Here is a 17680-nt window from a genome sequence, read left to right as displayed (position 1 = left end):
CCCCGAGGATGATCCGAAGACATGCCATCACAATTTTGATCCTTTGCAGAGGGGATGGCACCCCCGCTTCGGTAGCCCGACGACCTGCATGCGAAGTCGAGCCCTTTACGGTAGAACAGTTTAACGATTACCAATACCGCACACCCTCGGTCCCTACACAGACTGATCCTAGTGGTCACCCACCCTCACACTAACCGCAGCCAGTGATGCTTGACTTCGGTGATCTACTGGGAACCGGCGTGATGGTCACCTACATATTTCTTTTCCTAAGAAAAATGTATGCATGCCATTGTGCAGTTCTGGAGCTTTCTGCTGATGCTGAAAAAATTTCTATTTTATTTATTGTTACGCATGCATATGCAGGCTAGTATGCTCACTACAAAGTATGGATTATGGAACATTCTGACTGCCTGCGATTTGCATATGTGATTGTCCGTCAATGCGATTCGAACATGAGCGAGCAGTAAGTCTTACATGTAGTTTCTATACGTTTGCGCACATGTCCTTGTCAATCAAATGCAGTGGTGTGAATGTTCCTTTATATGTCCTTCGTAAGATTAAACTAATGTTATGACGGGATTCGAAGTCCCTACCTGTCCCGCAGTGGACTCATCGTTAAGACATGGTTCCCAGCAGATCACTGAAGTCAAGCATCACTGGTTGCGGTCAGTGTGCGGGTGGGTGACCTCTTGGATCAGTCTGCGTAGGGACCGAGGGTGTGCAGTATTGGTCCTCGTTAAATTGTTCTATCGTAAAGTGCTCGATTTCGTGTGCAGGTCATCGGGCTACCGAAGCGGGGGTGCCATCCCCTCTGCAGAGGATCAAAATTGTGATGGCATTTCTTCGGACCATCCTCAGGGATGTTTCCCAGACCGTCGCCAATAGCCCATTGCGCAGCTCTAGTGCGACGTAAATGAACAACAACCCTCGAAGTCCCTACCCTCATGCTACGGAGCACATGGCAGTGCGGCGAGACCGTAGCCGAGAAAGGATGGAGTTTAATTGTCTATAAACGGCACAGAAATAGGTAGCTAAAGACGTTTAAATTATTTTGCATCTTGGTTTTCATTTCTTGAAAGTCAGGTGTATGCGTTATTTATAAACCGATTCAACAATTTTTAACTAATCATTTTTAGGTCTGTCCTATCAACGTAAGTTCTTATTGAGATTTAATCTTTGTAATCGAGCCGGCAGTCTCTTTAGAATGTGTTTACTAATAACGAAACAATATCATTAGCACGTTCCGCAGTGGGCGTATTTCTGTTATTGTTAGTGGCATTTTTTGTATTCGTCCTTTGTTTACTGTTCCATTAAATTAAGTTAAACATGTTTAGTTCTCTAATGAGAGATTCTAAAAGAAGTCAGCCGGATCTATATAATAATGTTGTTGAAGGATTGAAAAAAATCTACAAGCTGAAAATTTTGCCGTTAGAAGAACATTATATGTTTCATGAGTTTCACTCCCCTCCTCTTAACGATGCTGATTTTGAAGCAAAACCCATGATTTTACTCGTTGGTCAGTACTCCACGGGTAAAACTACATTTATTAAATACTTATTAGAGAGGGACTTTCCTGGAATTCGAATTGGTCCGGAGCCCACCACAGATCGATTTATTGCTGTTATGTTTGGTGAGCAGGAAAGTATTATTCCTGGTAACGCTCTTGTTGTAGATCCTAAACGTCAATTCAGGCCATTGCAGAAATTTGGCAATGCATTTCTAAATCGTTTTCAATCATCTGTAGTTCAATCAGAAGTCTTACAAAGCCTTACGATTATTGATACACCTGGAATTTTGTCTGGAGAAAAGCAGCGAGTTGATAGAGGTTATGATTTCACTGGAGTTTTAGAGTGGTTTGCAGAAAGAGTGGATCGTATTATCCTTTTATTTGATGCTCATAAATTAGACATTTCTGACGAATTTCGCCGTAGCATTGAAGCTCTCAGAGGTCATGATGATAAAATTCGAATTGTACTTAACAAAGCTGATATGGTTGATTCTCAACAGTTGATGCGTGTTTACGGAGCTCTGATGTGGTCTTTAGGTAAAGTACTTAATACTCCTGAAGTTGCTCGTGTTTATATTGGTTCCTTTTGGGATCAGCCTCTTAATTTTGATTCAAATCGAAAACTGTTTGAAGCTGAAGAACAAGATATGTTCCGGGACATTCAAAGTCTGCCTAAAAATGCTGCTTTGAGGAAATTAAATGATTTAATCAAACGTGCAAGACTTGCAAAGGTTAGTTGTTTTTATACTCTATATTAAAATTTATGTAAATTATTGTTGACATTTAATTTCTAAGGCATGAACTGTTTATAAATAGTAAAATTAAATTGTACCAACTACTGTCACTGGCATTTTTTTCCCCCGTCAAAATTAAATTTTTTTAAGGCATCAATTTCTATATTTAATAATCGTAGTGACATCTAAAAAGCTGAAAACCTGTTTAAATGAATAATTTGAATATATTTTCAATTTTTACATTACAATTCTAAATTATATTTTTTACATTCCTGAATTTTCAAAAGAAGTTGTTTTTAGCTGGGATAGGTAAATTCTGGAATTATTCCATAGTTAATAAAATTCAATATATTAATGACTTTTCAAATATCCTATATATTATATACCTTATTTCAAAACAATTTGAAATCTTTGCTGTAATTTCTAATAATTATAAGTTTTTACCTTCATTTTTCACTTTTTTTTCTTTGTTTTGCTCCACTTGTCCCTTCTTTTCTTCCTCATTCATTATTGGTCGTCTTTCTCCACTTTTTTTTCTTTGTTTTGCTCTCACTTATGGCTGTTTCTTTTTTCTTTCCCTCCCTCTTCTCTATTACCATTCCTTTCCTTTTCATTCTTCATTTGTCAGGTCTTTCTTCAGTTGTTTTTTATAACTGAATCTTAATCCTGTAGTTTGTCCTGTCTTTTTTTCTTTCATGTATCCTGACTGATGATGGTATTTTTATAATATCTAACAAATCAACCGTGTTTTGTAATCTTGCTTGTTCTGTTCAAACTTATTATAACATATCACTATTATACTATGGGGTCTATCTGAAATTAAAAGTTGTTAAAATAGACTGTTAAACATTACACTACTTGCATTTGAATATAACATCTCTATTTTTCATACAAATCTCATAATTCAATAAAAATATTTTTTTGTATAATAGTTAACTATTATTAAGTAAAACTGATTTATTTGTGATTGATTGTTAATGCTTCAAGCTTAGTAAATGCAATTTTTTGAATCACAATACCCTAATTTACTATTATAAAATAATTTTTAAATAATTATAATTTATCAAAGTTTTATCTTTTTGATAAAACTCAACTATTTGCAAATTGAAAGTCTTGAATTTAAAAGTACTCTGCGAAATCTTATAACTGAAAGTGGTTTGCAAGTTCATTTTCTAATTGCCACTTTATATTTATTAGCAGGAATAAAAACCTAAAAATTTCATAATTTTTAAAAAGTTTCTTTTTAATTGTTTGTTTAGAAATACGATCTGCATGTGATTGTAAAAACTATTATTTTACCTAACTTTTTATGGTGAGACAAGCTTGAGTTTTTGACTCCAAAATCCATAACATGACGGAAGTCAAAAAATGGTTTAAGTTGTCAAAAACCTAGGTTGATAATCACAATATCTTAAAAAATGTGAAACAGGGTATCCGTGCACCTGGAAAGTCATGAAAGATCATGGAAAGGCATGAATTTTGGTATTGAACAAAATTTGTCATGTAATGTCATGATTTCATCTATTTTTTTAAAAAAAAATTATGGATTTAGGTCGCCAAAAGATCTAATTTTTAAAATGGAATCCCCCCCCCCTCAATTTCATGGTGTTCCGAATATCTGAATTTGTAACAAGATCCCCACTCAGAGTCATATTTTATTAAAATATAAAATGCTTTTATCTTGTTCTTTAAAAATTATGTTGTTCTTTCAAAAAAGGAAAGAGGAATTCAAGAGTGAAGTATCTTTTAAACTTCTGTGATTTCAGAATTATAATTATTTTTATTTTATCAATTTAAAATTCTAGCTGAAGCAAACCAGTAATTGGCAAATTTTTTTTTATTCCGAAATGAGAACAGAAAATCAGGAGTATTTCTTTCCTGTCTGATGAACAAGAAAAGTATCTTTAGAATGTAATTCTGCAGAAAAAAAAATTATTTGCTTTTGTATTTTTTTCAGCTATTTTATTGCTTCTTCAAATCTTTCTTTACTCCATTTTTTAAATTTAAAATCTATAAATATGAAGATGCAGAGTATAACAGTTTTTGTTATACCTATCAATTCAGTGAATGTTATTATAATGCTTTCTTAAATTTATTGTTGTGTTTTTGTCTGAGAAAATAGTAACTTCGTTAAGTCATGAAAAATTCTTAGAATTACTCATGAATTTGAAAATCTGAAATGTAGCAGATACCCTGTGTGAAGTTTTTTTTTATTTAAAACATTAATTAAATATACACATATGATTCTAATATGTAAATGCATACTAATAAATGTGCTAAAATATAAATTTTAATGAAAAATTATAATAATTATTTCAAAGTCAAAATTATAGTTTTGAGCAAAAGAAACAAAAAATTGACATTTTATTTTCATAGTTTATCTAATTATTTTTGTTTAATTGCAAGTTCTTTATCTCCCCTAGGAATTTTGAAATGTATATATTTTTTTAGCAAACTGTAGTCTCGACAAAACTAACTGCATTACATTTAAATTATTACTTTTTATTAATTTAAAAGCAGAATTGACAAAAGAAAAGCATAATTCTAATGCAGTTGAACCTCTTTTATCTCGAACCTCTTTATCTCGAAAACCTCTATATCTCGAAATTTTTAAAATTCTCTACATTTACTGCCTAAAATAAATGCATTTTCCATGTTTATTTAGATTTTTTTTCTTTCAAAACCTCCATTTCTCGAATTTCTAATATTAGAGCACAAATGTCAAAACTTTCCTTATCAGCAGAACTCGTAGATAGAGATGAATTTCATGAATCCACAGGAAGTAAGGATGAACAGGTTGGGGGTGTTTCTTGGAATTTCAATCACTATCCCTGCATTTCCTTAACTGGAATGGAATACAATGATTCTGGCAGTAAGTGAGTAGTGACCATCAGGGGTTAGCTTTACAACATAGATAAGAAAGCTAAGAATAGAAATTGATTTTGACCTCAAAATTGCAACCGATGGATCAAAGGATAATTACGAGTTTTAAAGTGAACTATAGAAAAGGATCTATGAGGAATTTGCGATCTTTCTAACCTTTAAAGAATAATTGAAACAAATAAGGTTATCAGTCCAAAATCTTATTTATTATTTTCAGTGTTAAATGTATGTTAAAAAAACTGTTATGTAAATAGATGTATGTGGTATAATTAATTTGAAGAAATGTCTATATTTTTCTACTAAAAACAAAGCACTTTTAATCAAATTTCTTAATTAAATTTAATTTCTTTATAGTACCTGTATAACTTGAAACCTCTCTATCTCTAATTTTTCGCCTTTCCCATGAGATTCGAGATAAACAGGTTCGACTGTATAATAAAGGAATCTGAGATAGTAGCACTTCTAGTAATCTTACTTTTAAACCGGAGGTACACAACTGTACTTAGGTAGCTAGCCACAAAAATTACAGTGATAGGGTTCCAACATTAACATAGTTTTGTAATTGTGAAAATGCAAGGAGTGTTTAGATTCTGTTACATGAATGAGTTGCAAATGTATTATTAATCCTTAATACAGGTAATAAAAATGATGTAAATAGTTTTGATTACAAAGCAAATTATGGTGAATTTATAAGTAATAAAAAAAGGCAGCTATTATTTACAAGGGTCAGTCTGGGTTTTTTTGAGAGGTACCTATTTTGTGAAAATTAAAAATTATATATTAAAAAATCAACACAGAAATATGATAAAGTAAGAAAATATTTTCAAAAATTGTTACTTCAAATAAAAATCATCTATGACAGGTAAATTTCTATATATTTTTCCCCATATAGAAAAGATAATTTTGCTATTGTAAAATTGTGTTCTTAAAATTGTATCCAAATTTAAAATTCCATAAAAATCATTGTCTATAGTTAAATTTCAGCTTGAATTTAATAAAACTAGCACAGTGCTAGCACTAAAAGCTATATTCATTATGAGAACATTTTCGACTAGGTCATACAGAAAAGGGTTTCATAGAGAAAGAAGTTTCATAAAAAATAAAGGTCTGTTAGAATAAATTTTTAATAGTGAAGATAATGTTCGAACATTTAGAATAATGTTCCAATTTTGACTTCCTGTAAACTTTACAGAGTTAGACCCTCGTTTCATTTTAAAAAATTCAGCTGAAAAAGAAGCTCGCTTTGATATGGTGTGAGCGACCGGTTAGGTTTACCACATTGCACTATCTGACCAAACATGTGCTACTTTTCGTAATAGACACCTGGCTTCTCTTTTTTCTAGACTGCAACGAGAACAGGGTTTGCATGAGAACTTTTATTATTGAAAGTATTTTGTGAAACGTTTTTCCTAAAGTTGAATTTGTGAATGTGCCGCTAAACGGTAGTAAATCTACCCTGGACAGACCCCTGATTTAGAAAGCAAAATTTGTTAATAATACAGTATTAAATAGTTGTGATGATTGTTGATGAAATTTTGAAATCATAATTTTTTTTTATTTATCTTATCAACTTATGGAATTTTTTCTGTTTTCTTTTCTTTACTAATTAAATTATCTTCATTTCATTGCAATCCAAAAACTGAACATTCATAATGAAGTTATATTCTGATAATTTGAGAAAGGCTGTAGGCCAGATGAGTAACTTACTGTTATAGAGCATGACGAAAAAGATTTCTTCTATTTTTTCTTTCTCTTTTATATTTTTATTGATCTATCTATTAGATGGTTCAAGGGCCCAGTTAAAAAAGACTTCGTAGACCATTTTTGGCCCACAGGCTATAGATAGTGCACCCTTGTTTTGAACTTAAAGTTTCATGTTACTTTTTTTCATGCATGAAAATAATGGCATAAATAATTAATTGAATACTTGTCAATGAAAAAATTTCATTTGCTTCAAAACTTAGCTTTAAAATAAATTAATATGAAGTTTTTCCATCGACAAGTATATAATTCTGCTTCAGTTTCTTGGAACTACTTATTCAAATATTAAAATTTTAAAAAATCTTTTTCCGTTATTGAATTGTCCTCTTTAAAGTAACTTATAATTGTAGGGCTTCAAATATATCTTTTGCTAGCATATAACAGTCTATATTTAAAGTATATTTATGTAATAAAAGGCTTTATTTTCTCTTATATTACTGTTATTATTCTAATTTTTATCCATGTTCTTCTTTATTAATTTGTACATGAAAATTATAATTTAATATTTAGCCTTAAACATTGCATCCAATGGACCATTTAAAGCTTGAATAATTGATACCAATGTATAAGTAGTATTTTTTTTTTTTTTAGGTTTTTGACACAGGGTTTTTAAGGTCATACGTCGTCCCCACTTAAATGGATATGGGATAATTGAATAACCCCTTATACGAATAAAATTTAATGGAACCAAATCATTTTATATTAAACTAATGTTAAAGTTCTTTGTTTAAATGGTTATTTGTTATTTCCAGTTCTTGCTTAATCTGGGTGTGTAGCGTTTTTACAAAGTGCTTAAAGGTGCTTATTTTTGATTTTCGTTTTTAAAAGCCTTTAAAGGTGCTTTTTTATTGGGTATTTTTAAAAAGTGTTTAATTTTCCCTTTTTGAAAATGAGATTTTTTTTTTCTTTTTCATGTCTATTTTCGCTACGTATTATGCAAAAGTGTGGTTGTCATATTGTTCTATTCAACGTTTCTACAAATCGTTCAAACACAATGCATCCTCGTTCCGGAGTATATGAAAGCGCCTATCATTTTACATGCTTGATTAAATGCTTGTGGGTCTGCATGTGCGTATACTGAGCTGGATTCAGTGGAAATTATTCTTGCTCTGTCATGTGCAACTCTGCTGCATTTTACTAGAGATTCTCAGTTTCAGGCTTCATTTTCCTTCCTCTGAAATCGAACCGAAAAATCTCTATCTTTTTATAGGGGCTAATGTAATCAAGAAAAAGAGTTCTTTGTCAGAAACTAGTTATTTTATCATGCTTACGCATAGTCTTTGAAAATTATTTCGGATTTTGTTCAAATGTTTTGTTTCATTTTTGTTGAAAGGTTTAGCTACACACCCTGTTAATTGCATAAAGAAGAGGTACTGAAATGAAAAAAATCTGTGTATTTTAAGAACTGTTTCACCTGTTGGCATGAAATTTTCAGTTAAGAAGATAAGAATAGAATAGGTTGTCACTTCAATGGGGGCTGAAAAATCTCGATATTTTGATAGGGGCTAATGTAATCAAGAAAAAGAGTTCTTTGTCAGAAACTAGTTATTTTATCATGCTCACGTAAAGTCTTTGAAAATTATTTCGGATTTTGTTCAAATGTTTTGTTTCATTTTTGTTGAAAGGTTTGGCTACACACCCTGTTAATTGCATAAAGAAGAGGTACTGAAATGAAAAAATTCTGCGTATTTTAAGAACTGTTTCACCAGTTGGCATGACATTTTCAGTTAAGAAGATAAGAATAGAATAGGTTGTCACTTCAATGGGGACTTCCTGTTTATTTGTTGCTCTGAACAGATGTTAGGAGTATAGTTTATGAATTAAAATCTTGCTGGTTGCAGATTGCAGTGAATGAAAGGGGTTTTACCCCTCTTTGACTTACTTCAGTCACACATTATTAAGAATGTAAAAAGGTACAGTGTGATTTATTTCACAGTGAAGACTTATGGTCCCTTCCTGTCCTGCTATTAGTTTTGATAAGAAAAAGTTTCTTAAAACCTAGCAGGCTAGCCTACAATGTGTCTTTCTCTAAAGTTGAATAATCATTGCTTACTCCAGTGAATACAAGATGAGTGTTAAAAGGAATGATTTGAAATAATCGATAGAGAAAAAGAAAAAAAAAAGACAGAAGTTTTGGAAGACATAAATTTCAAAAATTCCAAGTTGAAATAACAAATTAGTTTGGAATTTCTCAAATTTCGAGGATAAAAAAAATTGATAATTCACTCCTCTTTTAATCCACTTAATTGCATAGTATTGGCTGGGACCAATGGTATTCCTTTAAGCGGGGTTGACTGTAGTTTTAAACTGTCTAAAACTTTATGTGTAGAATAGTTTTTTTTTGTTTGGAATATTTATGAATTTTCTTTTGTTAATTATCTAAAATTTCTTTTTGGACTTTATGAAGCAAAAGAATATGAAAAACTATGAGCAAAGGCTGACATAAGTTTTAAAATTTTAAGAGGTTGGAAAAATTTTTAGGGGCCAGCTTTTAGAATTATTGTGTCTCAATTACATTTGCTGTGAAATAAAAAACCAGCCTCTCATAGATATAATTGACTATATGTGTCATATATGTGTTTTTTCAGAGAAAAAGAGTTAAATATTCAAAATCAGCAAAATTTTTAAGGTAATAAATCTTTTATGTTGTAATTCTTATAATTTAACAAAAAAAGAAACGGTGTAATGAGAACTTAAATAGTGTGTAAATTAATATTATTACCTTTCATTCATCCGTCCATTAAATAGATAAAGAAAAAAAGCGATCAATTTTGTTTTGTTTTTTCTTCCTAAAATATCTTCCTGCTTATAATAAATAATATGTTGAAAAAATGAGTCGTCTGGTTGGCCTGGATTTGTTTGGAGATTTAAAATAAATAGTCTGTTTACTTCCTGTAACAATATAATGGGTCGTTCCATAATGTCGAAGTGCATGTGTCGTTTATTTTTATGAACTTCATTAATTTCCTATGAATAAAACATTTCGAATTTAAACTCTAGTTTTCAATTTCAATTGTAAAACTTGTTTCTCCAAAAATAATTTCACCAGAAGATGTTTATAGAATTTCATCTTACATACATTTAATAATTTTCGGTACTGATATCTAAAATGTAAATTAAATCAGTCAGATAAATAATAAAAATGTGGCTTTTTATTAAAAATAATTTTAAAAAAAAAATGTTTCTTGATAATTATTCTCAAATAATTTATTTCAAATTTTGGTTTAACAAATTAGGTATGATTTAATTTTAAAAATATTTATTTCTTATAATTCATAGTTGCACTGCTTCAGAAGTAGCTCTAGTTATCAAATAAAGAAATAATAAAAGTGATCCTTCTTTACAAGAACGCCGGCGCCGGACATTATACGGCAAAAGCAATCAAGGAGACGGTCAACATATTCGGTTGAGAAGTTGTACCGCATCCTTCCTTAAATTTATTCTCCAGAAATCATTTGATCCTACAATCAAATGTTATTGACCATTCCGATTCCATTCCATAATTTCGATGACATTACGCAGGCAATATGAGTTATTTTTTTAATGCTTTAAAATAGTTTTATGAACTTTAATCTTGTTGTGAACATGTAATAAAAAAGCTGAATGAAATGCGTTGCGTTTCTCTGAATAAAATTGCACATAATTACGGGTTGTTATTTCTGATTGAAAAGTAATGTATGAATTTTTTTAATAGTAATAGTTAGCACTTATTAACGCATCCAAAGTTAGTCTCTTAAAGTACTTAGTCTGTTATAGCCAATTGAGCTGAGTTTTTGAAAAGACAGGATGGTTTTTTGTTTAGGGGATTATAATTTTTTTAATTGTGTAAAGAAGTTCAATAGCCATTACGTTTTTGTCAAACGAGAAAAAATTAATCTTTAAATTATCACTTTTGTAAATTTAGTTGTAATTTTAAGCAATTCGTTTCTAAAATAATAAATTGTCTAGTATTTGACACGCGGTTTCTTCATAATAGAATGAATTTCATAATTGAAATTAGAGTGAATAAGCATTTGGAAAATGTTTTCAGAAATGCTTTTCTAATATACAAAGAAATCACTTTTCTATTATGTCAATATTAATATAATATTATATGATGAAATTTTGACTTTTTAAAAATAAAATGTAGTTAATTGCAAAATAAAAGCTATAGTATTTCAATAGTTTGTAAGTTAAGAAATAGTTTAAAGTTTGATTTAAAAAATTTATTGATGAAAAATATACTTGGATTATAACTTTTTACAACAAATATAAAAATTAAAAACAATATCTTATTACTATAAATAGTTCTGCAAAAATAATTGTTGTAAAATACATTAATTGATTTTGAAAATATTTTTTATTTTGTTTTCTAAAATTAAAATGGGATTTAAGCTTTCATACCAGGATACAAATTTCGTATTCGTGATAACCATTTATTTAATATTGAAAATACATGCAAATCATCGGAGAGCTTTTAAATTTGGGACATAGTTCGAAATTCGCGTTTTCGAAAATGGGCATTGATAATTGCAAAAATGGACATGGCTTAAAATGGACGTTAAGAAAATGAACATAGCATTTAATTCCGCTTTTTAGACCAGAATTGAGCGTCGATTACAGTACTTGATTACATCTGTAAATGATTAGAGATAATTATTACTATATAATTAACTACTTGTAATTGCAATTATAGGTTATCGTAATTACAGGTAATTACGATTACAAGTAATCATGGATCTAGTGATCAGTACAAGTAATCTGATTACATGTGGTCTTGAATAGTTGCAATCACACCAAGAAACAATTACAAGTAATCACGATTGCAAGTAATTAAAATATATGATCACAGTTAATCATAACTACATGTAATCTTGATTACCAGTAATCAAAATATACAAATACATCATGAATTCCAATTGTGAGATGCATGATAGGACATACACTAAAAGAATATAGATAGAGAGTATGTCTAAACATTGTACGTATGTGCAGTGCGCAACAAAAAGTAAAAAAAAAAAATGGACCATCCAGAATAACTTTTGATCTAAATAATCAGATCTTCATGTTCTAGTACTCAATATTAATGGTTCGAGATGTTTACGTCAAATATACTAATTTATTACTGCAGACGATATTTTAAGTATGTATTTTTGCATGGCAAAATACAAATTTTCAGCGAAATCAGTCGATTAAGTTTCTGAGAAATCGAATTTTAAGTATATGACTTCTTTAAATTCGATTTCATAAGAACTTATCGAATGATTTCGCTCAAAATTCATATTTTGCTGTGTAAAATTACAACTAAACGAATTTTATAATTGGGTACAAGAATTTTTCAATTCGCTTTAAAAGTTCTCGAGATATCACGATATACGCAGAAAGTAAAATTAACATCAAGGGATTTGAACTTTGGATCACCTTCCCGACCAAACTATGGGGACCATATTTCCCAAATTGAGGCTACCTCCTACATTTTGTTGATCAGAAATTCGAATCCATTGAAAAACTAGCATGTTTATCCAGAGAAAGTACTTTTTTGTGTCTGATTTCGGTGTTTCAAATATCGTCTGCGCTAATTAATTAGCATATTTGAGGTTATCCCCACGAACCATTAAGATTGTGTCCTAGGCCGTGAAGATCCGATCATTAGATTGAAAGTTATTCAAGCTTGTCTGTTTTTTATTTTGCGCACTGTACGTACGCACTATATATGTATGTCTGTAGACATTTACAATACAAGTAAATGCATTGTATGAACATTCTATTCCATATTACGTGCATACTTTGTATGCACATACGTGTATATTGTGTGTATATTGTATGTAGATTCATGCGTTAATACCTTCGTATATTTTGATTGCTTGTAATCTTGTTGCAAGTAATGATTATTACATGTATCTTGACTACTTGTATTTAGATTATTTGTAATCACGGTTACAGTAGTAATCAAAATTATGCTTAGTTGCCATCACGTTACAAGTAATTGGCTATTGTAATTCATCAGTGTAATCATGATTACGAGTGATTGATTACTTCTATCAATTAAGGTAATTAATTACATTTTTAAACTCTGTTTTATATTAGTACCATTTATATTAGTTCTCTGAATCACTTCTTCATTGTCCGTTTAAATCCGATTATTATATCAAGTTATTGCGGCTTTCTGTTTCTTTTTATTTTGCGCAATGTATGGTATATATAAAATTTATTCAATAATTATGTTTAAAATTAGTACCTAATATTCAAAAGATTTAGTATTTAACTTATAGAGGACAATTTATGCATATTAAAACATAAAAATTCACTCACAACTTTTTTTTAATCTGCGTTACGGGTTTTGATACGGTGTCAAAATTCTGAACTCTTTGCTTAACATTAATTGTAAAAGCGCATTTTGAGCTATGTTCATTTTCTTAAACTCATTTCTTACTGTATACATTTTCAAAAACGCACATTTTGAGCCATTTCCATTTTCGTAAACGCGCATTTTGAGCAATGTCCAAATTTAAAAGCTCACAGATAAAATTGTTTAATGGTCATATTTTTTAAAACTTTTTTTAATTGATTAATCGGAGGAATTTTATTTATTTTTAAACATTTTAAGCTACGGAGCCTCAACAATAAGTTTTAACTCGTAAATTCTGATTTAAAAATATATCTACCATATAACCAGGGATAAGAATATTTTTGATATCATTAATCTCAATGATTTAATTCAAAACGAAACCAAATGCTTTAAATCATGATTTTAAGTTGATAAATCACGGTATTAAGTTAATTTAAATTAGTCTACCTAAAAGTTTGAATTTTAAAAGAAATTGTTTTCTCGTAGGATAAATTTTTTTTCTTTCCTTGAATATGCTGTAGAAAATTTTTATTGTGTGATATGTCGTTTCTTTTTTCTCCACTTCTCTAAGTAAAAGTTAATATAAAGCCAGATGGCCGTATCTTGTAATTCCTTATTTTGTATTCGCAGGTGTCAACACAAATGATAGACGAATGTATAGGTGTTAGGTCTAGTACTTTACCACATTTTTATTCGTGATTTGCCCATTCATTCCTTTGCATTGTTCTAGTTTTCAGGAATGTATTAATCTTCATAGAATTTCAAGCAATCTTTCATTTTTGCTAAATAAACTTTTTTTTCATCAACTTATTTCTGAACACACCCCTCAGTTTTTTTTTCTTTCCCTCGTGTGACTTCTGTATGAATTTACAAGTACCAACTCTTAGATATATTAGTGAACGTTTATCTTTACTCTTTCATTTTCACCTCGGACAGTTTAATCTATTTGCTTTGTTAGAAGTTCTAAAAAATTACTGTTTTATAAATATTGCTTAATATGGTTTAAAAAAATTGTTTTTGATTATGAAACAAACTTAAATATAAATTATAAAACTTGTATGTACAAATAATTGAACTGAAAAGAAAAAATCGTGCATCAACAACTAGAAGAAAAAAGTATTTGCCTAATATTTTCATTAAATATCTGTAACCCTTTTTTTCTTGCGTATTTGTGTGCGATTGCTGTCTGGACATAGAAAATTGCATTCTTTACTATAGGGCAAAATTAGGTAATTCCGCTATTGGCCAGTGGCCAGTTTTTAAAACATGTGGCCACTTTTTATTGAAAATTTCAAACGCATGTGTAACCTTTTGATATTAATAATCAAAGGCATTTCTTAAAAAAGAAAAAAAAATCTAATAATATCCATACGGGTTGCTTTTTCGACGGAAGTGGCAATTAGTTGACAATTTTTAATCGCCATTTTTATATTTAGCCAGTGGTGACCGTTAATTTAGCCATATATTCTCTACTGTGTAAGAGTTGGAACTTTTCGATATCTTTATTTTTTAATCGTTTTATAATCTAGGTTTATGTTAGGTTGCAGATGACGTTTCTACGGTCAGTTATGTTATCCAAGTGTATCCTATTTTATCGATAGTTTTTTGATACAAAATAATCTTAATTAAAATTCAATGTTACAAACATTCCAATATTTCAAGGTTCTTTATGTTACTAACACTCTATTAAACATTTTCCAACTATGTTTTCTGACCTATTTATCTGTTAATAAATTTAGTTTATTCTCTTGTCTAAAATTTAAAAAATCTATTACTGTAAATTATTGATATAGTGTTAAATTTGATTTTATTTGAATTCGTTTTCAAAACCTTTTTTTTTATTTTTCTTACACGTTCTTTTCCTCTTTTTTTTCTTCTCTTTTGCAATATCATGCCTTAAACGTAACATCCTGAATTATTTTGAGTTTGACAAAGTAGAGTTGACTGCATCCGGCTCTTATGTCATCGCACTTAGTAAATTCTGTAAATAAATAAACGAAAAAATAAACTAAAAAACTTAATGTCTGGTATAAGGATAGAACCAAGGAAATGTTACAACGGAACTAACTTTAGATGAAATCATTGAGCGTTGATAATTTTCAAGGCCAGTAAAAATTGTAATTATCACTGCAACGACTAATATTTTTACCTACCTAGAACGGGAATAAGTATTTGATTTTTAACTCAAATACCATCATCACAAATACCATCATCACAAAAGTTCAATGAATCATTTTTACTAATTTTAATACTCTGCTTTTTTAGACAGTATTTTTTCCATTGTATAAAAAATGAATTTCAGAAAGAATAATATCAGTTAACAGTTACGTAACATTTCAGTTATTAGCAGATGATTTGAAAATACTTAAAAAAGTTTCCTAAATAAATTTTCCAGAAATAAATTTTAAGGTATGATGAATATTTTAACTCTCAGCAGAAATGATATTTATTAATTTAAGTTTCAAAAAGCGTTCAGGTTGCTCCTTTGATAATTAATTCCCAGAGAAAGTTTAAAATAAGACTTTCGGAAAATAAGCGCAAAATCAGGAATTTATAGTTGGACTATTTTAAAAATACATATTGGCCATGGTGGAATCGAAAAATATTTTTAGGGAGAATTTTTATTCTTTCGATTTTCTGGGTGGTTTTATGCGTCCATACTAAATATTTTAAATATGTTACGACTTCTAAAGTAGAAAACTATTTAATGTCAATCGAAAGCGTTTTTATTTACCATTATATATGTCTGTGTTATTGAAATATAGTTTTGCATTGTTTTAAAGATCTCATATTTGGCGGTAGTTTTGGCGTGATTATAATATATCCGATTCGACATCGAGAGACAATATGATGAGTTACAAATTTCTTTCTTTTTAAATTTTTTTTTTAGATAAAACTTTATTTTCTGTTTTTTTTATTTTTTATCTGGTGCATTGTGTTCATTGATTTAACGAGTTTGTATAAGTAGGAGTAATTTCAGAAATCAATTTATTTCAAAGTAATCTAATTGACACCCTGTATTTTTGTATATTTTAGGTACATGCTTTCATCATAAGTGCTATTAAAAATCAGATGCCTTCTGTGTTCGGTAAAGAACAAAAGAAGAAAGAATTGGTTAAGAAATTGGGAAATATTTATGCTGAAATACAAAAAGAACACCAAATTCCTCTTGGTGATTTCCCAGACATCAAACTAATGCAGGAAAAGCTGTTGCAGCAAGATTTTGACAAATTTAATACATTACGACCTAAACTGTTAGAAAATGTTGATACCATGCTTCGGGAAGATATTACTAAAATCATGTCTATGATTCCTAGAGAACAAGAGGAAGTAAGCCAGGAGAGTGTCCAAGGTGGTGCTTTAAATACATTAGTCAATAATCCATTTGGTCATGGTAGAGGTGAAGGTGCTGATGCAGGATCTCTTCAAGTTGAATGGGTGGTTGAGAAGGATAGATTTAAATTTGATGCAATATTCAACCGCCTCAATCCTGTTGATGGAAAAATCTCTGGAGCTGCTGCCAAACAGGAAATGGTGAAATCGAAATTACCCAATACAGTGTTAGGCAAAATTTGGAAGCTTTCTGATATAGATAAGGACGGACAACTGGATATGGATGAATTTGCACTTGCCATGCATCTCATTAATGTTAAGTTAGAGGGTCATGATATGCCACAGGAGTTGCCCGAGCACTTAATACCACCTTCAAAGAAGTAATCAAATTCTTAAAATATGGCCTTTAAGTTTTATTATTTAAAAATAGTATTATTTTTGTTTTGAGTCACTGACTTTGTAAATCTAGTCTTGAAAGTTTGCCGAAATTGTTTAAAAAAAGCAATTGTTTCTAATGAAACTTAGAATACATTTTTATATTTGATCTAAAACAAAACTACTATAAACTTCAACTGCATGATTGTGAAATAGTTTTGTATTGCAATTATACACGCATTATTTTCTTTCAACTTTTCAGAATATTTATTGTTGTGTTGGCTAAATATGCAGAGTTATATATTTTATATTGTAAAGAATGTCATCAATTTATATTTCAATGCATAATATATTCCAAATATATTTTTAATAGCTTTTTAAGGTGCTCTTTTGAAAGAATTTTCATTTAAAATGCCCTAATAATGACATATCGCACAGGGTATTATTTTTTATGGACTTTAAGATCTGTTTAAAACCTACTATTTTTACAAGTATATTAAAAGCTGCTGAATTATTTGTGTAAGATGTGCAAAATTAAAATTTTGATAATAATTTGCTTTCATTATTTTCAATACACGTACATTTCTCAATATATCGCTCATGGGCTGCAATAGTGGCACAGCTAAAAAAACACGCGTTTTGGATTAAGAACATGTGTAAATATGAAAATACACATTCTTTCAGCAACAATACTAGCACAACTCATAATTCAACTTGAAGGTAATCTTGGTTTAAGCAAACTAAAGCATTTCTTATGCA

At 29.7% G+C, this 17680-nt stretch overlaps 1 protein-coding gene across 1 annotated transcript; it reads left to right on the top strand.

The window, feature by feature from the left end:
* Positions 1 to 1030: 1030 nt before the first annotated feature.
* On the top strand, positions 1031 to 17473 carry LOC107447336 (EH domain-containing protein 1). The gene is made up of 2 exons (XM_016062211.3): positions 1031 to 2238; positions 16250 to 17473. The coding sequence occupies exons 1-2, from the start codon at positions 1327 to 1329 to the stop codon at positions 16928 to 16930; spliced, it is 1593 nt and encodes a 530-aa protein (XP_015917697.1). The 5' UTR covers positions 1031 to 1326; the 3' UTR covers positions 16931 to 17473.
* The last annotated feature ends 207 nt before the right edge of the window (positions 17474 to 17680 follow it).

Source organism: Parasteatoda tepidariorum, chromosome X1 (genome assembly GCF_043381705.1).
Source record: "Parasteatoda tepidariorum isolate YZ-2023 chromosome X1, CAS_Ptep_4.0, whole genome shotgun sequence".
Classification (NCBI taxonomy): domain Eukaryota; kingdom Metazoa; phylum Arthropoda; class Arachnida; order Araneae; family Theridiidae; genus Parasteatoda; species Parasteatoda tepidariorum.
This window is presented reverse-complemented; position numbering and strand designations above follow the sequence as displayed.